The sequence below is a fragment of the Astyanax mexicanus genome, chromosome 8 (genome assembly GCF_023375975.1).
Source record: "Astyanax mexicanus isolate ESR-SI-001 chromosome 8, AstMex3_surface, whole genome shotgun sequence".
In the NCBI taxonomy this organism is placed as follows: domain Eukaryota; kingdom Metazoa; phylum Chordata; class Actinopteri; order Characiformes; family Acestrorhamphidae; genus Astyanax; species Astyanax mexicanus.
In genome coordinates this window covers 4,342,977-4,367,045 of record NC_064415.1, presented here as the reverse complement: position 1 = coordinate 4,367,045, position 24,069 = coordinate 4,342,977, and the positions used below count along the sequence as shown (strand labels likewise).

The 24,069-nt window shown below is 36.6% G+C and overlaps 2 protein-coding genes and 1 long non-coding RNA gene across 3 annotated transcripts in view; 1 reads left to right on the top strand and 2 right to left on the bottom strand.

Annotated features, from left to right (window-relative positions):
• Positions 1 to 4,906, bottom strand: part of LOC125803769 (uncharacterized) — a 152,393-nt gene extending 147,487 nt beyond the window's left edge. Inside the window, exon 1 of the long non-coding RNA XR_007440156.1 lies at positions 4,532 to 4,906. This is a non-coding gene — a long non-coding RNA (uncharacterized LOC125803769). The remainder of the gene's footprint in view (positions 1 to 4,531) is intronic.
• Positions 1 to 8,884, top strand: part of wdr97 (WD repeat domain 97) — a 28,936-nt gene extending 20,052 nt beyond the window's left edge. The window contains exons 18-22 of the mRNA XM_049481940.1: positions 280 to 401; positions 1,259 to 1,427; positions 6,557 to 6,720; positions 7,656 to 7,717; positions 8,627 to 8,884. Coding sequence (XP_049337897.1) covers positions 280 to 401; positions 1,259 to 1,427; positions 6,557 to 6,720; positions 7,656 to 7,717; positions 8,627 to 8,811 — 702 coding nt within the window. The 3' untranslated portion in view covers positions 8,812 to 8,884. The remainder of the gene's footprint in view (positions 1 to 279; positions 402 to 1,258; positions 1,428 to 6,556; positions 6,721 to 7,655; positions 7,718 to 8,626) is intronic.
• A 4,417-nt stretch (positions 8,885 to 13,301) lies between these two features.
• On the bottom strand, positions 13,302 to 23,490 carry si:ch73-174h16.4 (leucine-rich repeat-containing protein 14). The gene is made up of 4 exons (XM_049481949.1): positions 23,181 to 23,490; positions 21,401 to 21,692; positions 19,668 to 20,221; positions 13,302 to 17,782 (listed from the first exon to the last, which is right to left on the bottom strand). The coding sequence occupies exons 1-4, from the start codon at positions 23,456 to 23,458 to the stop codon at positions 17,203 to 17,205; spliced, it is 1,704 nt and encodes a 567-aa protein (XP_049337906.1). The 5' UTR covers positions 23,459 to 23,490; the 3' UTR covers positions 13,302 to 17,202.
• Between the last annotated feature and the right edge of the window lie 579 nt (positions 23,491 to 24,069).

Here is a 24,069-nt window from a genome sequence, read left to right as displayed (position 1 = left end):
TAAATTTATAGCCTGTCTGCATACACAAATATTTTTTTATTTGTTTCTTCTCTAAAGATTAATTGATTGATTTATTGATTGATTTATTGATTATCCAACTATTATAGTAGAGACAGTTACTCCAACAAAAGCAGGATAAACCTTTTTTTTAATACCCTTCATTTGAGAAGAAACAAAGAAAAAGTTGGGTCCCAGTACTTTTGTCCATGTTCATGATTGATTTTAGTGTACCGGTATTTAATACTCTGTGTGTGTGTGTGTGTGTGTGTGTGTGTGTAGACAGATGAGGAGGTGCGTTTTGTGGAGGAGCTGCTGAAGTTCTTGGTGTGTGTGGATCCTCACAGCTATGAGCTCACTGTGGAACTGCTCAGCCTGCTGGCAGACAAACAACTGCGACTGCAGTAAGTCACACACACAAATACACACACTCTACTATATACACTGCCTGGCCAAAAAAAAGCTCACACACTCTAATATTTGGTTGTACCACCTTCATCTTTGATTGCGTCACAAATTCTCTGTGGCATTGTTTCAATAAGCTTCTGCAATGTCACAAGATTTACTTCATCCAGTGCTGCATTAATTTAATTTTTCACCAAGATCTTGCAGCAGCATTGATGATGGGTCTGATGAGTCTGACCACTGCACAAAGCAGCTCTTCTCCATCCAGCACATCCCAAAGATTCTCAATGAGGTTAAGATCTGGACTCTGTGGTGAACTCTCTCTCAATCCATGTGTGAAAATGATAAATGATGATCTCATGCTCCCTGAACCCTGAACTCTTTCACTATTCCAGCACCATGAATCCTGACATTGTCTTATCTTGGAATATGAATAAAAAATCCATTGATGGAATAAGCTGGTCTATATTCAGTATATTCAGGTAGTCAGCTGACCTCATTCTTTCAGCACATACTGTTGCTGAACCTAAACCTGCAGACCAACTGCAGCATCAACCAACCAACCCCACATTATAAAATTAAAAGTCTCTCACACTGTGTCACAATTTCTTGGAAAATGGACCAATAGAAATTCTCCAAAATGATATGAAATAAACTTGTTTTACATTGACTTCCATTAAAAGTTAAATAGTTTAATCTCTCTCCTGTAAAGTTGCTGTTTTGGATTATTTTTTCATCAAACAGCAACAACATACAATGTGGACAAAAGTATTGGGACACCTGTTTTTTTTACTCATTTACTCTTTCTTTTGAAATTAAGGGTATTAAAATAAAGTAACTGTAACTCTCTCTTTAGGGGTCAGGCGTTGAGTTTGCTGCAGGTTCTGGGAGTGGATGATGCTCAGCACTATCTTCCTCCTCAGTTTGAGTCGTGGGATCGTGAGGCTCGAAAGCAGCCGGACCCTCTGGACGCATTGCGGGAGGCGGCTGGCCAGTGGCTCAACAGCTGGACTGATCAGTACAGGGTGAGAAAAGCTGGACTGTTCACCTGTCTGTATGTGAGGAACAGTGCTGAAGAGTTTATTTAAAGGGTTAAGGCACCTGGAATATAAACATTAACATGCAGTGTCCCATGGAAGCTGAAGAATGCTGCCCTGACCTGTGGAATATGTAGTAGGGGTCACCGGGGTTCACATAGACAATTGTATCCAGATCACCTTCATTAACATGGAAGGAAATATTAGCCTTCTAGGGTGCCTAAGCTTTCTACACACACAACACTATGGATCGTGAACATGTGGGCATGCTAACCAGTGTTCTAAATCATTTTATATAGTGCTTTTTACAACAAATGTTGTCACAAAGCTGTTTTAAATAAGATATGGGTCCAAGCGAGCACCACAGTGTTAGAATTAATCCCATTTGACTCCTTTCTTTGTGAATGTAACCCTTCCCCTTCCCCATAGAATTGGAAAATCCTTTAATAAATAAATAAAACTGCTTTGGGCTGATTTGAAAGCAATGGAGCTAAAAGTTTACTAACGTAGTAAGTTTAGTAAAGTTTAGTAACGTAGCTGCTGCTGGTTAACTAGTTAATTTTAGAGTGCTGTACAGCTCTGAAAAAAATAAGAGGGTGATGAGTTTCTTTGATTTTACCAAATTAAAAACCTCTGGAATATAATCAAGAGGAAGATGGATGATCACAAGTTATCCAAAAGCAGTGTGTAAGACTGGTGGAGGAGAACATGATGCCAAGATGCATGAAAAAAAAACTGTGATTAAAAACCAGGGTTATTCCACCAAATATTGATTATTTCTGAACTCTTAAAACTTTATGAATATGAACTTGTTTTCTTTGCATTATTTGAGGTCTGAAAGCTCTGCATCTTTTTTGTTATTTCAGTAATTTCTCATTTTCTGCAAGTAAATGCTCTAAATGACAATATTTTTATTTGGAATTAGTGAGAAATGTTGTTCATAGATCATATAATAAAAACAACAGTGTTCATTTTACTCAAACATAAACCTATAAATAGAAAAATCTGAGAAACTGATTCAGAAACCCCAGAGTTGTTTGTCTTCAGAAAGGGAGGAGAGATGGTGCAAAAAAGTATTATTATTTCCATTCTTTTATTCCTCTGTGATGGGGAGCTAAAAATAGCTTTGATTAGCTTTTATTTTATTTTTCTGTTTCGCCTTAAATATTGCAGCCCCTAATGTCTGTTGCACCATTTAAGGTGGAAGGGAAAGTTAGCTAGTTAGCTACTGAGACAAACTACTACAGATCTTTTTTATGCTTGTTATGAAGAATTCTGCCATAAAACATTGAAACTACACATTAAACTATGGTAATATATCGCTAATAGTCACTTTTAACAAGGAAAATATTTCCATTTGTGGGTTTCATTGGTTTCACCCATAATAAACCTGGACCCATATCTGACTGTAGATATTTTATGGTTAAAATCATGATGTTACTTATATTTTAACATTGTTAAATGTTATAGAAATCAGGTTAGAACTAGTTGTATGTAACATAAAACATTTAATTAAAGCGTTTTAATGGTTAAACTGATTGGAACAGAGCTGTAGAAGCAAATAATACACTTTTAAAAGGAGCTAGTTTAGCTTTATCTCCAGCATTAACCCTAAAGCACTCCAGCAATCTATAAATAAACAAGGTCAGATGAATAAACACAGATTCACATGCTGTCCTGTAGTGCTGTCACTTAGGAACTTTATGAGTTAAAGTGACTGAGAAAGTGCTGTAAGGAACTTTACTCATCTGTGACACATACAGTACATCACCATGGGCTCTTTTGGTTTAAGAAACATTTACTTTAATTTACTAAATATTTTCATATAAAAAAATGACATGTAGTACATCAAACATGATGGGTTTAGTATTAGCAGTAGGGGTGGGCAATATTATATCGTATACAATATATCGTGACACAGAAATATCGTGATAATAGGGCTGTTCTGTCTTAAAAGTAGTCTATTATTTACTGTGAAGCTTTAGGTGTATTTATTGTATAACTGTTTTAGGTTGCAGTTTATATGCATGCACTAAATATTCTGCAATATTTTTTGCTGCATTATATTATTTTATGCTATATTATTTATTTTGCCACATTATGATTATGCTGTTATACTATTCTACAATATTCCTGAAATTAATTAATTATTTTAGTTTTCCTATATCGCCAAGTATATCGTTATCGCACAAATACCCTGAAATATCGTGATATTATTTTAGAGCCATATCGCCCACCCCTAATTACCAGTACATTAAATTTGTAAAAAAAAATGGCAAATATTCAAACATATAGCAACTATATACCCAAGCTTTTGACCTTTGAACAAAGAGAGAATCTGTTTAACATTAATGTGCATGTGTAATACAGAGCTAAAACCATAAAACCATAAAACCATAAACTACGAACTCTCTGATGAATTTTACTGTACAGTTTTTAGAGTGTAGAGTTTAGAGTTTCTCTGCTGCAGATGTTCTAAGCTTTCTAAGCTGGGATATGCAAAGTGATGAGTCTGGTTGTACAGCACAGGTATAAATGACTATAAAAGGCACATTCATCTTCTGTTCATTTGCATATTTAAATGATCAGTAGCAGTATTTCCTGTTCTCGCTCTTCTCTTGTTTTTGTACAGTAGTTTTTAATCAGTTCCTACATTTTTGAATAGATGCTTTATGGCAATGTCTGTTTTAGGATAACTTTTAACTGTCTACCTCCTAGTTTCTATAACTGTTATCACTCTTATCAGCTCCAATGAATGAAGGACACTCTGTAGTTGTATAATAATTACAGACTGTAGTCCTGTATCTGTTCTTCTGTATACTTTAGTATTATCCTCCTTTAACTTTGTTCCTTAATACTCAGAACCCCACAGAATAGACCACCACAGAGCAGATATTCAGTTTCTGAATCAGTTTCTCTGATTTTGCTATTTATAGGTTTATGTTTCAGTAAAATGAAAATTATTGTTTTATTCTATAAACTACAGACAACATTTCTCCCAAATTCCAAATAAAAAAAATCTCATTTAGAGCATTGATTTGCAGAAAATGAGAAATGGTTGAAATAACAAAAAAGATGCAGAGCTTTCAGACCTCAAATAATGCAAAGAAAACAAGTTCATATTCATAAAGTTTTAAGAGTTCAGAAATAATCAATATTCGGTGGAATAACCCTTCAGTGGTTTTTAATCACAGTTTTCATGCATCTTATCATCATGTTCTCCTCCACCAGTCTTACACACTGCTTTTGGATAACTTTATGCTGCTTTACTCCTGGTGCAAAAATTCAAGCAGTTCAGTTTGGTGGTTTGATGGCTTGTGATCATCCATCTTCCTCTTGATTATATTCCAGAGGTTTTCAATTTGGTGGTTGTTACGTCCTAGACGTTTATTTTGGAATTTATTATTATTTTTGTAGATTGAGCAAGGTATTAAGTAGCTTTTGTTGTTTTTCTGTTGTCGTGTTGCTGCCCTCTGCTGCTCTTTCCGTGTATCTCTTGTTCCCTCTCTCTCAAGTTCTTAGGTCACATCTTGGTGGGAACATGTCAGCTGATCACTGTGGCCATGTGACCCAAGAATACAAAAGGACCTGAAGTTCCATTGTGGGGTGGCCCATGGTGTCTCCACCATGCGGTCCATGGCAGACATATTGACACTTGCCTTTGTTTAGCTTATGTTTCTGTCTTGGTTAAGCTATGTATATGATGTTTTATGTCACTGTAGGGGTGAGCTGCCATTTTGTTTTTACTTACATTTGTTTCTGTTTATGAACAGGGAGGTAGGTAAGCTGTTTGTCTTTTCTTTGAACTTTTGTTTTTGATGCACAGGTAAGATAGCTTTTGACTTGTTAGATATTTTTGTTTGTTATTTTGGCCTTGGCTCACCCTGAAGTTTTGTGACTTAGTTTATATTTGTTTATGACTTTGATTATTATTATTATTATTATTATTATTAACCCTCTCATGCATAAATTATATTAAACTCAGTCAGGATTTTTTTACTAAGTGTTTTATACATCCTTAGGGATGTAAAACAAGGTTTGAAAAAAATATATATTCTATCTTTATTCGATAAATAAATATTTAATGCTGACAACGTTTCTCCCAAATTCAAAAAAAGTAATTTAAAGTATTTATTTGCAGAAAATGAGAAATGGCGGTCATAACAAATGAAGAGTTCAGAAATCAATATTTGGTTAAAAATCCTGAGTTTTAATCACAGTTTTCATGCATCTTGGCATGTTTTCCCTCCACCAGTCTTACACACTGCTTTTGGATAACTTTATTCCTTTACTCCTGGTGCAAAATTCAAGCAGTTCAAAATAAAAAAAATGAAAATCTTTACATAACATGTCACCTTAGATGTTATTTGATGTAATTATATATATTTTTTTAATTAAAAGAGAAACAGAAATAGCCAAGGTGTTTGGTGTTTCTCCCTGTCTGTCGGCACAATGACCAACCAATAGAATTTTTTGGTAAAGGATGATGCATATATAGAGAAAAAAAAACACTTTAAACAGCTGTACACTGTAGTGACCTCTTTGCATGAAAGGGTTAATATTATTATTTCTTTTTGAGCTGTAACATTATTTGTATTTTCTTGATCCGCCATGTATTTTGTATTGCCTGACCCTCCAATCTAAAAACATAAAATACACTTTTCTATTTTTGCATCCAAAACTTGTTGGTCCATTTATTTATGTTGCAACCCTTAGACCCCTAGGCTATACTTTTTTTTATCTAGGGTCGTAACAGTGTTTTTTTTTTTATTTTTTTTTTTACCAGAGCTGTATACATACAAAATATGTCTTACATTATTTATTTATGAATAATGAATAGAATTATATGTTGTTTCCAACATAATTTGTGATCAATTATCACACCAGGAAATTTGCTCTGTGAATAATAAAGTATAAAGACAAACAAAAGGACATCTACTGTTAATAATAAAATATTCAGACCAGTGGACATGTGAGCGATTTTATTGGTTGTGGTTTGCATACAGGTGAACCAAATCACAAACAGACCATCCCTAAGGGAAGCTTCTATTTTAACACCCACGTGAGTGTATTAAACCGTGTGTGTGATGTACCTGTGTGTGTATTGTGTTTCCCAGCTGCACAGGCGACTTCCTCAGAGCTCCAGGGGCAAGAGTGTGGTCTCACCTGTGGAGGTCCTGCGCTTTTACTGCTGCCTGCAGAGGGAGGGGCAGGTACAACCCCCGAAAACCCCGCCCACGGGCAGGAGAGACACGGTGCTGCTGGACCCGCAGAGAAACAGGTGTGTACACACTGCGCACACACACACACACAAACTACACTGAGAAGTCACTGTTTTATCACTGTGCACTTTTCAGGGTTAATTTTCATGACTATACAACCATTAAAACAATGCAGACATGGACAATAAAACAAAAATCCACGCAAAACTGATTAAAGTAGGCCTAAAGTAGTTAATCTAATAAAAACTAAACATTTTTTTAAGCAGTACTGACACATGATCTTCACTAACCTGTCAAATTCTGAGCTCCATTGTTTATGGCTAAATGACTTAACTTTGAGCTGATTTGATACGCTGATAAGCATTCCTACTGTTAAACCTGTAAACAGTCGGAGTGAAGCAATAGATTTATCCAAACATTCAATTTTTTTTTATTTGAAATTATTTTTCAATTTTTTATCACAGCGCTAACGCTTGGAGGAAAGCCCAGCGACTGGGTTCTGATACATCAGCTCACAGACGCAGCCTTGTGCTGATCCACATCACCCTAGGAGTGATGAGGGGAAAGAGAGAGCACCATCTACTGTACTGTACCCACCCAGAGAAAGCACTCCCTCAGGGCTCTGGCTGCTGATGCCAAGCTGCCATGTCCCTGTGGACATGGGACATGAATGTGAACGGTCAAATCAGAATGTATGTGTCTTTTTGCTTTTAAGCATGCGCTACAGACTGGGGTTCAATTCCGGGTCTGGGTGACTATTCTGCTTTACACCAATAAGAGTCCTTGGGTTGGACTATGTAGACCCACATCTGTAACAGGAATAACCTTGTGAGTTGCTCTGGATACAGGTGTCAGATAAATGCCGTAAATGAAATGAAATGAAATATAATCTAATACAAAATACTCCATATTTCTCTATATTCTGTGGTTAGGACGCTAATATCAAAGTTCTGGTTACTAATTTAGGCTAAATCATTTCAATTGGCTCTTTCAGGTGGAGGCCGGTGCAGCGTCTGGGAGAGACTTACTGCATGACCCGGACACGGGAACCACGAAGTGAGGATTTTTTTTAAAAACATATGTTATGTTTAGAGAGAGTTACAGGGGTTGGACAATGAAACTGAAACACCTGTCATAATTTTAGTGTGGGATTTTAGGTTTCATGGCTAAATTGGAGCAGCCTAGTGGCCAATCTTCATTAACTGAACATTGCAGCAGTAAGAGCAGTAAGAGTGTGAAGGTTCAATTAGCAGGGTAAGAGCACAGTTCTGCTCAAAATATTGCAATGCGCACAACATTATGGGTGACATACCAGAGTTCAAAAGAGGACAAATTGTTGGTGCACGTCTTGCTGGAGCATCTGTGACCAAGACAGCAAGTCTTTGTGATGCATCAAGAGCCACGGTATCCAGGGTAATGTCAGCATACCACCAAGAAGGACCAACCACATCCAACAGGATTAACTGTGGACGCTGTAAGAGGAAGCTGTCTGAAAGGGATGTTCGGGTGCTAACCCGGATTGTATCCAAAAAACATAAAACCACGGCTGATCAAATCACGGCAGAATTCAATGTGCACCTCAACTCTCCTGTTTCCACCAGAACTGTCCGTCACCACAATCAATTATTGTGCTCTAAAACCAGATGCTTCAGTTTCATTGTCCAACCACTGTATATTCTACACTCTTGAAATTACAATAAAATTACAAATTAATTACAGTTTTTTAACTCACTAATTGTATTGAGTGTGTGGCTTTAGTATGTAAATGTACATGTTATTATACTATAAATATTGTATTTAATGACTTTTGCCATGGTAGCTAAAGAATGCTACACTGACCTGTGGGATATGTGTATAGGACTTTCTCCATGATTATTTTTGGTATATCATAGTTTTGTTCTTGGTTTATCATTACTAGTTTAGTTTGGTTTAACACTGTCTGATCTAATTATCTGCTCTCCTCAGGACTGTGGTTGCCTCCGTTGCCGTCCAGGCCCCTGCTGATGGGTTTCACTCGGGTTCTGCATCTTCCTCTTCCTCAGATCACCCTCTCTCCTTACCCCTTCTGTCTGGACTCTCACTGCCTGAAGGAACTTCCACCACCTCGATACTTCAACATACAGCGCTCCTACATCTCCTCCTACAGATAAACACTGCTACAGAACTAAACAACACATCTGAAATGAGACAAACTGTTAAAATACAATAAATATACAAAATATATCCCCTGCTTTTAAATTTATTTTTGTAGTGTGTGTGTGTGTGTAAATATATACACATACATATATATAAAAATATATACACATACATATATATATATATATAAAATATATACACATACATATATATATATATATATATATATATATATATATATATATATATACAAATATATATATATATATAATATATATATATACATATACAAATATATATATATATAATATATATATATACATATACAAATATATATATATAATATATATATATACATATACAAATATATATATATATATATATATATAATATATATATATATATATATACAAATATATACATATATATATATAAAAAATATATACAAATATATATATACATATACAAATATATATATAATATATATATATACATATACAAATATATATATATAATATATATATATACATATACAAATATATATATATATATATATATATATAATATATACATATATATATATAAAAAATATATACAAATATATACATATATAAAAAATATATACATATATATATATATAAAAAATATATACATATATATATATATAAAAAATATATACATATATATATATATATAAAAAATATATACATATATATATATATATAAAAATATATACATATATATATATATATATATATATAAATATATACACATATATATATATAAAAAATATATACACATATATATATATAAAAAATATATACACATATATATATATAAAAAATATACACACATATATATATATAAAAAATATACACACATACATATATATATAAAAATAAGAGAGTACTTAAAAATGATGAGTTTCTTTAATTTTACCAAATTGAAAACCTCTGGAATATAATCAAGAGGAAGATGGATGATCACAAGCCATCAAACCACCAAACTGAACTGCTTGAATTTTTGCACCAGGAGTAAAGCAGCATAAAGTTATCCAAAAGCAGTGTGTAAGACTGGTGGAGGAGAACATGATGCCAAGATACATGAAAAAAACTGTGATTAAAAACCAACCAGGGTTATTCCACTAAATATTGATTTCTGAACTCTTAAAACTTTATAAATATGAACTTGTTTTCTTTGCATTATTTCTCATTTTCTGCAAATAAATGCTCTAAATGACAATATTTGGAAGAAAATTTGTTCGTAGTTCGTATAGAATAAAACAACAATGTTCATTTTACTCAAACATAAACCTATAAATAGCAAAATCAGAGAAACTGATTCAGAAACTGAAGTGCTCTCTTATTTTTTTCCCCAGAGCAGTATGTCACTAGATTGTTCCATCAGTATGTTTGAAATTTAATTTGGCTACAAATGCCTTAAAATAAGAGATGTTTCAAAGTAAATAATATACAGTACCAGGAAGTTTGGACACACCTTAAATTCAGTAGGTTTTTTCATTATTTTTAATATGTTCTGCCTATATAAGTCTATACTAATAAAGTCTATAAAAGTATATTAAAGTCACTCAAACTATGAAGAAAAATATATATGTAATTATTAACAAACCAGAATATGTTTAATATTTTATTCTGTAGGCACCAGCTTTGCATATCTTTGCTGGATTTTCTCAGTCAGTTTTATGAGGTAGAGTCACCTGGAATTCAGGCTTTCAGTTAACAGCTGCGCTGAACTCATCAAGAGTTAATTACTTGAATTTCTTGTCTCTTAATAAAGTGTTTGAGAGCATCAGTTAAAGTAAAGTAGTGAAGAGGTAGAGTTACAGGTATACAGTGAATAGTGAATATTTGAGTAATATTCTAATCCAGATTATGAGAAGCAAGAAATACTCAACTAAATAAAGAAAAAAACACTAAGAAATTAAGATCAATAAATCCGAAAGACTTCAAGAAATGTAAAAGTATCCTCAAGTGCAGTCAATGCAAAGACCATCAAAAAGGTTATAATGAAACTGGCACTCATCAGGACCGCCCCAGGAAAAGAAGACAAAGACTCTCTTTGTATCTCTTTTCTAAATGCTGCAAGTGCAGCGTTAAGTATATTTTATATAAAACAAGAAAAAGGACAAAGGAAAAAAGATGTTCTCTGCTTCTCTGAAAGACTTTGGCTTGTATTTATTGGAATGCACAGATACAGAGGATAGATTATGGTGATTTTAGCACCCGTAGTTCTGCTGTGTGCTACAGTTACAGTGGGAGATTATGTTTAAACAGGAAGCAATACACACTGTATACAAAGACCTGATCTGTGAACTCTTTGGCAATGTGTGCATCTTATACAGCAAACAGTAAGGAAGATCTGCTGCCTGATAACTGCATTCCTTTATTACAAGCAATACAGGGGTTGGACAATGAAACTGAAACACCTGTCATCATTTTAGTGTGGGATTTTAGGTTTCATGGCTAAATTGAAGCAGCCTGGTGTTCAATCTTCATTAATTGCACATTATTGCACCAGTAAGAGCAGAGTGTGAAGGTTCAATTAGCAGGGTAAGAGCACAGTTCTGCTCTAAATATTACAATGCACACAACATTATGGGTGACATACCAGAGTTCAAAAGAGGACAAATTGTTGGTGCACGTCTTGCTGGAGCATCTGTGACCAAGACAGCAAGTCTTTGTGATGCATCAAGAGCCACGGTATCCAGGGTAATGTCAGCATACCACCAAGAAGGACCAACCACATCCAACAGGATTAACTGTGGACGCTGTAAGAGGAAGCTGTCTGAAAGGGATGTTCGGGTGCTAACCCGGATTGTATCCAAAAAACATAAAACCACGGCTGATCAAAGGTGTGTCTGGACAAACCTTCAATGTTTTTATTAATTTGTTTGTCCCCCTACATAGTAAATGAATAGTAAAGTGATCTATCAGACTATGAAGGAACACATAATGAATCATGTAGTAACTTAAAAGTGTTAAACAATTTAGTTGCTCTTATCTGGGAAGCTGTTTGTTAACTTGCAGTTTCTAAGGCTGGTAACTCTGATAAACTTATCCTGTACAACAGAGGTAACTCTCGCTCTTCCTTTCCTGGGCTAGTCCTAATGAGAGCCAGTTTCATCATTATAAATGTTTAAAGGTCTTTGTGACTGCACTTGTATGGAGTCAAATTTGGGTCTTTAATGCTGACGAGAAAAATAAACTATCATAAAAAATCTGATGTTGCAAACAAAGAAGAGAACATAAGTTATATTTTTTCACTTGTAATATTGTTTTTGAATTAATCTTTTGCGACACCGTTTTTTTTTGTGTTACGCATTCCTTTTTTCTTTTTTGCAAATACTTTACCTCCTTAGCGTTCCTCTGTTTTTTTGCGAGTCGATTTTTAACCCCTTTTTTTCGAAATAGTTTTATGTTCTCGTCAGCATTAAAGACCCCAATTTGACTCCATACACTTGAGGATACTTTTATAGTTCTTAAAAAGCTTCAGATTGACTGACCTTCATTTCTTCTTAAAGTATTATTTTTCTTTATTTAGTTGAGTAGTTGTTGCTTCTCATAATCTGTATTAGAACATTACTCAAATATTCACTATTCACTGTATACCTGTAACTCTACCTCTTCACTACTTTACTTTAACTGATGCTCTCAAACACATTATTAAGAGACAAGAAATTCAAGTAATTAACTCTTGATGAGTTCAGCACAGCTGTTAACTGAAAGCCTGAATTCCAGTTGACTCTACCTCATAAAACTGAGAAAATCCAGCAGAGATGTTCAAAACAGTCATCTATGCAAGACAAGCTACTTTGAAGAAACTAAAATATAAGTTTGGATGACTTTAGTATTAATCTACAATTCAGAACATTTTACAATAAGGAAAATTTGAGTTTAAGGTGTGTCCAAACGTATGTCTGGTACTGTAGATCATACCAGGGTATAATATACAGTAAATCAGCTGTGTTATAAGTAAATATTCTGGCTATTATGGCTACATCTGGGAGGTTCAGCACACAGTGTACCCTGTAAACCACCCACCCACCCTTCCCCGGGAGTGCATTCCCAATACATTCCTTTAACTCAGCACCCGACACACACTCCTCTCAGCTAGCGCAGTGGTGCAATTAGCACAAAGCTGTAAACATCCCACAGGAACAGGTGTCTAACTAGGATGTGTCATCAGCCAATCAAACGGCAGCTCTAATATACGACACTGTAGCATGAATACACGCTAATTTATAAAGCTAAATATATGACTGAAGATCTGTCTAGGCCTGTTTTTCCTAGTAAAGAAAATCCATTAGCATGATTGAGCTGGTATGCTGACCTGTATACAAAGTTTTAGTAGTGTTCTAAATACTTAAAAGTGCATTTCTCTGATGGAATTGAATTATTATATTATTATATTGTCAATATCCACCAATCAAGCATAATACAGAAAAAATAAAAAATAAGAGACCATTTTAAAAAATGATAAGATTTTTGGTTTTTTAAAAATTGAAAACCTCTGGAATATATCACAAGCCATCAAACCAAACTGAACTGCTTGAATTTGTGCACCAGGAGTAAAGCAGCATAAAGTTATCCAAAAGCAGTGTGTAAGACTGGAGGAGGAGAACATGATGCCAAGATGCATGAAAACTGTGATTAAAAACCAGGGTTATTCCACCAAATATTGATTTCTGAACTCTTAAAACTTTACGAATATGAACTTGTTTTATTTGCATTTTTTGAGGTCTGAAAGCTTTTCTGGATGGTTCGGACTTTATTCATGAAATATTCACACTGCTTTTTAGGATTTTTTGGGTTTCAGACATATTTTGGATAATTAAACATGCACCGGGTCAAACTGACAGGGGAACACCATTGCTGTTCCTGATAAATGAACATAATAAGGGGGTTAAACAATAGAAGAAGAAAAAGGAGGTGTTGCAGTGCTGGTGATTACAGTGCTGATGATTATATATCTACTGTAACTGTAGATTAATTACAGAGCAATACGGGTACAACAGATTACGGTGCTGGTGATTCTGTATCTACTGTAACTGTAGATTAATTACAGAGCAGTACGGGTACAACAGACTACAGTGCTGGTGATTCTGTATCTACTGTAACTGTAGATTAATTACAGAGCAGTATGAGTACAACAGATTACGGTGCTGGTGATTCTGTATCTACTGTAACTGTAGATTCATTACAGAGCAGTATGGGTACAACAGATTACAGTGCTGGTGATTCTGTATCTACTGTAACTGTAGATTAATTACAGAGCAGTACGGGTACAACAGATTACGGTGCTGGTGATTCTGTATCTACTGTAACTGTAGATTAATTTATTAATTTATAAACAGAAATAAAACAAATCGGAGAGGAATCTGATCTGCTACATTCATTCTGTTGCGGGACAAACCTTCACTCAAAGTAAGAATCTGGCAGGAAAGCAGAATTTGAAATTTACCAAATTTACAACATTTTACAAACGTATTTATTAAAAGGGGTATCCATATATATTTTTACATATTGTGCATGTATATAAGCCATGTAACTCCAGTATAAAACTGAATATTTGAAGCCAAACTTCAGACACTAAACACGTCTCAGCAGCTGAACTGTATTTGATGTAAAATGTAAAATAAGGCTGCATTAAATCATGTTTTTACTAAAATATCAAACAGAAAATTTTAGAAACTGTCAGAGAAGTGCACTTATTGCTGTAAGACGAGTAATAAAAACTGCTAATAGCTCAAAAGCATCACTCAGTCCCAGCCTCAGACCTGCATGGGTTCACATTTCGCTTCATGGGTCACTGATACTGATACTGAATCAGGAAACTAACACAGCGGTTCCTAGACCTGAACCCGTAGCAGACGGCTTCTCAGAAGAGCCGGGATCAGCTTTCTCTCCAGCTTAAGACTTAAGCTTTCCTAAAGAGAGCAGATCCATCATCAGCACTGCGCTTCTGAGAAGCTGTGTGAATATAGATGCTGGTTGTGTTCTGCACAGTGGCGTGGTGTTCTTGTTCTAGCACACACTGAAAAAAGCAATACACTAAATTACATTATTTAAAGACTAAAGCCATAACTGATTTTGAGTTGTTGAAATTCTGATAATAGTTTGGGTTAAATAGTGGTTTACTGTCTGATTATGAATTCTCAGCTTAAATAATACAAATATTACAGCCTATTACAGAAGATCCTAAAGCAATTCTTTGGTTTCTGGCTTTTCGTCTTATGTTTTTAAATCATTTTCTTTTTTTAAAGATACTGAAAACCACAGAATATTATTACTTACTGATTATAACAGCTAAATTATATCAGTTAGAGCCTATAATAAACCTATAATACAGATAAAATAGCTAGTCGTTTGTATTAATAGCAATACTTTAGATTAATACCAAAATCAGGGGCTATTAAAATACTGTAAAATTGTCAATTGTCAATGACAAATATAAATATAAATACATATTTGTAGATACTGATAATTAAGGGCTATTAACATCAGCTGATATTATAACATGCATATCAGTCTGGTCTAATTGGTCACATGAACAGCAAATTTTTTCTTAAATTATTAACTTAGAGTTTTAATGGAACAAATAAACGTATTGTAGTGTAGCTCCATATTCCACAATATGCAATATGCCCGTTGCATTTTTGCAGGTCTGTAATTATTGAAGTATTATTAGTAATATTTATATACTATTATACTGATAAAATAGTTATGGGCCATTAATATCAGCTGTTATTACCAGCCAGCTGAGAAAAGTGGCTAATTAGCGGCATATTATCAGCAAGACTTTTGTAGATACTGATAGTCATGACCATCATTATCAGCTAAAATGATTAGCCAATCAATATATCAGTCCTGGCCTAAAGGGAATCTACTCAATTAAAATCACTATCACACTACCGGTCAAAAGTTTTAGAACACCCCCGTTTTCTTCCCTTTATTTTTGCCATTTAAGCTCTTCAGGTTCAGTCAATAACCAGAAATTGTACAAAATCCAATGTGCCATTTTTTTGTGTACATTGTAAAATATATTGTAAAACAAAATCAAAAATCATATAAAAACAGGGGGTGATTTTAACAAACAATGCATTGGTTAACAGTCTCAAAGGATTTAAAAAAATATATAAATTTCCAAAGCCTTAGTCTGTAGTAAAGCTGTAGTGCTGGACCAGACGGTGTTAATGCTGTTACTCTCTACAGCAGCATTTACACACTTACACACAGCACATTCACACTTTCATCATAATAACTAGAAAAAGACTCAGAAACATAGAAAACTCTGTAACTATTAAAAGTAGAAGTCTTTCTTTTCTTTAGAGAAATTACAGATGAATTCAGAGAGCGGTGAGTACTGTTTCCTACACCTTCAAAAGACTCTTGGAAACTGGAGAAAAAAAAACTGCTACCGGAAGACGTCTGGCTGACCCACATGGAAAAAGCTTTAGTCTTTAGCTCAGATTAACATGATTGGACTAAAGCCCTATCCGGATGGGATTAGTTTCTCAGGGGGTCCTGGGGTAGTTTTCATGATTACGGGGGTTTTTATCCTCTGTGATTTTATTCCCGTCAGGAACGACCACGTATGTGTTTTTCTCCGACGTCCTCTGAGAAAATTACAGGCTGAATTATCTACTGTTTTAGTCCCGTCCAGACACACATCTCTGAGTTTCGTCTCCTCGCGTTTAATAAAATAGCTTATTCCACTGCCGCTCACTGTAATTACACTTTGGGCGCACATTTCCACAGAGAGCCACGTAAAAAACACAACAGCGAGTGGAAATGGAGGAGCTACTGAACGCTATGTCATCTGACCGAGAAAGCCAAAAACTCAATTTGGCTTCAATTGCAGTCAATTGCAGTGTGAAATATTTTTCACAGACGTCCTCCTGAGAAACTACTCTCGTCCGGATAGGGTTTAAGTCTCAGTTTCAGCAGTGAAGAAAAGAATTAAAAGTCTGACAGTGAAGTGCAGAAAAAGTCATTGATAAAATAATGTCATACAGCACTGCTAATGGACTACTAAACAATAGGTTTTTTTTAAACTTTAGACCGGTAGTGTATACAATGTATTTATCCACACACAAGCATGCATGCGTTTTAAATAAAGTAATTTTAATGCATTACTTTTTTCAGTGCATCGTCCATAACTCATGAAAGGATATGCTGATATTTTTATATAAATTCTGTGTGTTAGAGCAAAAGATAAATAAATAATATGCAAGCTGAGTATTGCATTTGAGCTAATATTATTAGTTATAATAATATCAGTAATAATAATAAAAAAAGGAAAATAAGAGCTCTAGGGTGATGCTGCATTAACACTCATATGCTCACTCACTCTCTTATTCACTTATTCACTCACTTCCACCCACACTAGTCCTCCACCGTCAGATCAGTACTATATTTAAGTAAATCTGAGGTCATCAGAAGGTCGTGCTGGCGACCTTTCGCCATTAGCACCTCCTCCACTTGCGTCAGCGTCATCTCCCTGACCTCCGACTCCTCCATCAGCGGCCAGTCCAGTAGCTGGGAGCTGGAGGGCAGCGGGGGTAGCCCCGGCTCGTACTCCTCCAGGGGGGAGGGGTACAGGAGCAGCCGCAGAGAGGGAATCCCCACCGCCGTCCAGGCCAACGACACCAGGCCCATCCGGGTCAGTGGGTTCAGGGCCAGCCTGAGGGTCCGGAGAGTCCTGCAGCGGGACAGAGAGGGCAGCAGCGCCCCCAGCAGGCTGTCAGAGAGACCGCAACCACACAGAGAGAGCTGGGCCAGGCAGGGTTCGGCCTGAGACAAGAGACGCCGCAGCGACGGGACGGAGGAGAGGTCCAGCCTGTTCTCACTCAGGTCCAGCTCTCTGAGGGACGAGGCGTGCGGGCTGCAGGAGAGGTAGGCCAGGTCGGCGGGAGTTAAACTGAGGTATGGCAGCTCTAGCACCTCCAAAGGCCGAGAGAGGGAACTGCAGAGAGAGAGGGAGAGAGAATTAGTAAGAATTACAGTTCTAATATTGGACAAAAATTTGCAGATGCCTTTTAAGTGTATTAGAGTTTTATCACTGAGTAGAAGTGTGAAATCAATCAATCAATCAACCTTTATTTTGACTCGGATGTACATTGAGGGCAACCCTCATTTTCAATGTAGATGACCATTTAAAGAAACCGGGATTGACATGACAGAGAAAATAATAGCTAAATTTAATTATTTTAAAATAACAGTAAATAACATATAAAAATAGATATATAAAAATATAATTAGAATAAAATAAATTAAAAAATGAAGATAAAAAACATAAGATTCATACAACAAAATTAGTTAAAATAAGCTAAAACTAACTTTTACATAATACTATAAAAATACAAATAAATAAATGAACTAAAGAAATAAAAGCAATAATAATAATAATAAAAATAATAGTAATGATAAAAGAAAATCAAAATAAGTTAAAAAGCAATAATACAAAACTACTTAAAATAATATTAGTAATAATAAAAAAATAAGGAAACAAATAAAAAAGAAATAAAAAACTAAAACTGAGGGACGAAAATATTTTTTAGATACGTCCCCCTGAGAAACTAATCCCGTCCAAATAGGGCTTAGGTCTCAGTTTCTGCAGTAAAGAGAAGAATTAGAGGTCTGACACTGAAGTACACAAAGAAGTAATTGCTAAAATAATGGCATACAGCACTGCTACTGGACTACTAAACAATAGGGGTGTTCTAAAACTTTAGACATGGTAGTGTACAAAATGTATTTATCCACATGCAAGCACGCACACATTTAACATAAGTAATTTTAATGCATTACTTTTTTTCAGTGCATCGTCCTTAATTTATCGTATTTAATTCAGAGAGAGGGAACAAGAATTAGTAAGAATCACAGTTCCAATATAGGAGAAAAAATTGTAGACGCTGGTTAAGTGTATTAATATTGATTATGTCCTACTTTGATGCAGCAACGGCAGCCTACAACATGTCTGTTCACTACATACTGATACAAACAGATGTCTGACAGGGCTGTCAGATGTCACTTTTTTCTGTTTATTCCCAGTCCCATGTGTGTGTGGAAAAGCTCTTACTTTCACTATTAAACAGATCCCTGAGTTCTAGTGTTGTTTTGTACCATGTGATTTCACCAAACGTTTAAGTGATCACCAATCACCATCATTCAACATCCAAGAAGACCACAGGATGACAGGAAGCGACTTTCCACATGGTCGTTGGTAGTTTAACAAATGAGAAGCTACTCACTGCATCAGTAAGGGTTAAATAACTTTTTGCCAGCTGGAACCTTATAATCACTCGTGCAGTAATTAAGCAATGGGAGTTTCTCAGCTAAAGTTATCTAAATCCAGGTGGTGTTATGCAACATGATAAAAAGGGTTTCAATAATAGTGATATGATTTTTAAAAGTGTAAAGCCTAAGTCTTTTCTTTAGAGAATTTACAGATGAAGCTAGTGAGTACTGTTTCCTACAGCTTTAAAAGACGTCTTTTGGAAAGACGTCTGGCTGACCCACATGGACAGCTTTAGCCTTTAGCTCAGCTTAACATGATGGGAATAGGTGTACGTTTCAAAAGGGAAGAGAAGAATTAGAGGTCCGACAGATGAAGTGCAGAAATAATGTCAGTGTAAAGATGATAAAATAAAAAAGCAGCTATTCTAGCCTTCATAGTAAAAGTTTCGAAAGTCCTCATGCCAGACAGTATTAATGAAAAGATGTCATTTATACTGTACATATCAATAATAAGAAAAATACATGCTATCGACCCAAATTACAAATTATTGTGTAGTTAAAAAATTCAAGTTTTAATAAATTACATTATACTCATAACGTAGTTTTTGTACCTGAGAAGCAGGCGCAGGTGTCCCGGAAGCCTCAGCGCAGTCAGGCTGAGCCTGCGCAGCCTCTTTAAAGCACAGAGTCCCCTGAACATCTCCTGTAGCGCCCCCTGCTGTTCCGGCTGAGTGCGCTGCAGGTCCAGGTTACAGTAGTGCAGTCTGAGAGAGTGGAGCTGGGGGAAGGGCTCTAGCAGAGGCAGCAGCAGGGCCAGGCCAGGCACACCCAGGCTGGAGTAGCGGATATCCAGCCCCAGGAGGCCGTCTTTGGGCAGAAGTTCTAGCAGAGAGGCCACAGAAGGTGCTGGAAGCTCCTCAACCCGCAGGTATCTGCAGTACAGCCGGAGAGGGCCAGGCAGACTCAGAGCCCCTCGGACCCTCTCCCACGAGCGAGCATTTAGGAACAGGTCGGCTCTGACCCGAACCACCACCGACTGGTTCCAGTCCGGGCTGGTGGTGCTGGAGATGTTCTGCTGGGGTTCGGTTCTCCTCTGCAGCTCCATCCTCCTCCTCACACCTCGCACTGGATCCTCCTCTGACCGTAGTCTCGCCTGGATCAGGTTCTGAAAGTCCAATAGGCTTGTTAAGAATATTAATCAAGAAGTTTGGACACACCTCTTCTCATTTTTACATAGTAAATTTAGTATTGAAGACTACAGGGGTTGGACAATGAAACTGAAACACCTGCCATTTTAGTGTGGGAGGTTTTATGGCTAAATTGGAGCAGCCTGGTGTTCAATCTTCATTAATTGAACATTGCACCAGTAAGAGCAGAGTGTGAAGGTTCAATTAGCAGGGTAAGAGCACAGTTCTGCTCAAAATATTGCAATGCACACAACATTATGGGTGACATACCACAGTTCAAAAAAGGACAAATTGTTGGTGCACGTCTTGCTGGAGCATCTGTGACCAAGACAGCAAGTCTTTGTGATGCATCAAGAGCCACGGTATCCAGGGTAATGTCAGCATACCACCAAGAAGGACCATCCACATCCAACAGGATTAACTGTGGACGCTGTAAGAGGAAGCTGTCTGAAAGGGATGTTCGGGTGCTAACCCGGATTGTATCCAAACAACATAAAACCACGGCTGCTCAAATCACGGCAGAATTCAATGTGCACCTCAACTTTCCTGTTTCCACCAGAACTGTCCATCACCACAATCAATTATTGTGGTCTAAAACCAGGTGTTTCAGTTTCATTGTCCAACCCCTGTATATTAAAGCTATACAGGAACACATGGAATTTTTAATGAACAAAAAATAATAAACAAAGCAGAATATATTTTATTCGTCAGATTTTTCTAAGCAGCACATTTATCTTTAAGGACAGATCTGCAATAGTTGCTGCTTTTCTTTGATGCCAAGAAACTCATCCCAAATTACCTCAAATCATCATCTCATTTTATCAGGTTTAGATCAGGGGATTGTGGAGGACTGTATTTAATATTAATCTACAATGTAGAAAAATAAAAAATAAAGAATATATTGAATTAGAAGGTGTGTTCAAACTACAGACTGCTACTGGGGACTGCTTCTGTGCGTTTGCATATATGTATAGTGTTTGTGTGTATATGATGTATATGTATACTGGTATATATTGCACTTTAAGAACTATTACAGTTACGACCACAGCCCTCAGGAACCATAATGAAACTGAACCCTGAGATTTACCCCCCTATAAGATCTATAATAACCAGAATTCTGTCTCCTCCTCTGGTAGTGAAATCCCTCACTTCCTCACCTCCTCTCCTCCGTTACTCCTGCACTCCATCTTCTCTCCATCATCTCCCTCCGTCCCTCCTCTCCTGTTCTCCACTCCTCTGTCTCGTTTACCCGCTCCCGCCCTCTCTCGCTCCGTCTGCAGACCTCTCTTCCTCTCGCGCTCGCCGTCGCGGTGCCCCCTGTGGGCGGAGGCTCGCGCCTGCAGCAGCGTGGAGCACAGAGCCACGGTGAGAGACCACCCGCCCATGGAGTCCTCCACCCGGCCCTCGTCACACTGCAGACCACACAGATCCAGCACCTGCAGACGACACCTGAGAGAGAAAGAGAGAGAAAACTAGATAACAAATACATAAAATGTGAAGCTCTTGCCAATCATGTGACCATGTTTAGTCCTCTGGATTTTTAGTTTGGGTCCAAACGAAAATAGCAGGTATAAAAGGTAACATGTAGTTACAGTAGATACAGAATCACCAGCACTGTAATCTGTTGTACCCATACTGCTCTGTAATTAATCTACAGTTACAGTAGATACAGAATCACCAGCACTGTAATCTGTTGTACCCATACTGCTCTGTAATTAATCTACGGTTACAGTAGATACAGAATCACCAGCACTGTAATCTGTTGTACCCGTACTGCTCTGTAATTAATCTACAGTTACAGTAGATACAGAATCACCAGCACTGTAATCTGTTGTACTCGTACTGCTCTGTAATTAATCTAATGTTACAGTAGATACAGAATCACCAGCACTGTAATCTGTTGTACCCATACTGCTCTGTAATTAATCTACAGTTACAGTAGATACAGAATCACCAGCACTGTAATCTGTTGTACCCGTACTGCTCTGTAATTAATCTACAGTTACAGTAGATACAGAATCACTAGCACTGTAATCTGTTGTACCCATACTGCTCTGTAGTTAATCTACAGTTACAGTAGATACAGAATCACCAGCACTGTAATCTGTTGTACCCGTACTGCTCTGTAATTAATCTACAGTTACAGTAGATACAGAATCACCAGCACTGTAATCTGTTGTACCCATACTGCTCTGTAATTAATCTACAGTTACAGTAGATACAGAATCACCAGCACTGTAATCTGTTGTACCCATACTGCTCTGTAATTAATCTACGGTTACAGTAGATACAGAATCACCAGCACTGTAATCTGTTGTACCCGTACTGCTCTGTAATTAATCTACAGTTACAGTAGATACAGAATCACCAGCACTGTAATCTGTTGTACTCGTACTGCTCTGTAATTAATCTAATGTTACAGTAGATACAGAATCACCAGCACTGTAATCTGTTGTACCCATACTGCTCTGTAATTAATCTACAGTTACAGTAGATACAGAATCACCAGCACTGTAATCTGTTGTACCCGTACTGCTCTGTAATTAATCTACAGTTACAGTAGATACAGAATCACTAGCACTGTAATCTGTTGTACCCATACTGCTCTGTAGTTAATCTACAGTTACAGTAGATACAGAATCACCAGCACTGTAATCTGTTGTACCCGTACTGCTCTGTAATTAATCTACAGTTACAGTAGATACAGAATCACCAGCACTGTAATCTGTTGTATCCGTACTGCTCTGTAATTAATCTACAGTTACAGTAGATACAGAATCACCAGCACTGTAATCTGTTGTACCCATACTGCTCTGTAATTAATCTACAGTTACATTAGATACAGAATGTCCATCCATCTGCACCCACTACCAGCCCTCACTACAACTCCCATAATTCACGATCAGCATACTGCCATCAGTAATTCCGATTCCGTACCTTTTGTCTGTTAATCCTCTGACCACGGCCAGCAGCAGGGCCTGGATGCAGAGGCGGTTCGGGGGGGCCTGTCCGGGTTTTCTCCACCCCCCTACGCTCAGTGTTCGCTCGGGCCATCGCTGGACCAACTCGCCCACGGCCAGCGGGCGGCAGTGGTCGAATGCAGCTTCCAGAAGGGGGCGGTAGAGCTCACAGGGCAAACAGCTCAACCAGCAGGGTGACGATCCGTGATCACTCACCACCTCCCGGGCACACAGGCTGACCAAAGACAGCACCATGTCCACAGTAGTTGGTAGAGGAGGATGCTGTAAATGACACAAACACACCTTTAGGCAAAAAAAAAAAAAAAAACATATACTAAAGTACTAAAAATAGGTTAAATCTGTCTTCCCATCATTTTCCCACCAGTCTGGAGGAACATTTAAACCAGAATCCCTTTTTTTTTAAATATACAATTAAATTAGCAATATACTGACAATACATCTGAGCGTGCATGTACAAATATAATAAAACAAAGTAATTTTCCGTTCATTTAACAAACTTGATTAAGAGCAAGACCACTGAAATAAAATGATTTTAGAAAAAATAAAAAAGAGAAAAAATATACAGTCATGGCCAAAAGTTTATTTCCTTTGTGTATTGGAAATTCACAAAAAAATATTTATTATTTATATAATTTAACACAAAACTCAAAATGGGCCAGATACAATTATTGTCACCTTCAACTTAATATTAAATCAAATCAAATCAAATCAAATGTATTAATATAGCTCTTTTTACAACTGATGTTGCAACACAGCTTTACAGAAATGTACCGTAATTGCATCACATGTAGTCCCTACACTGCAACCTAAAGCCCCAGATCCCATAAACATACACATTACTACTT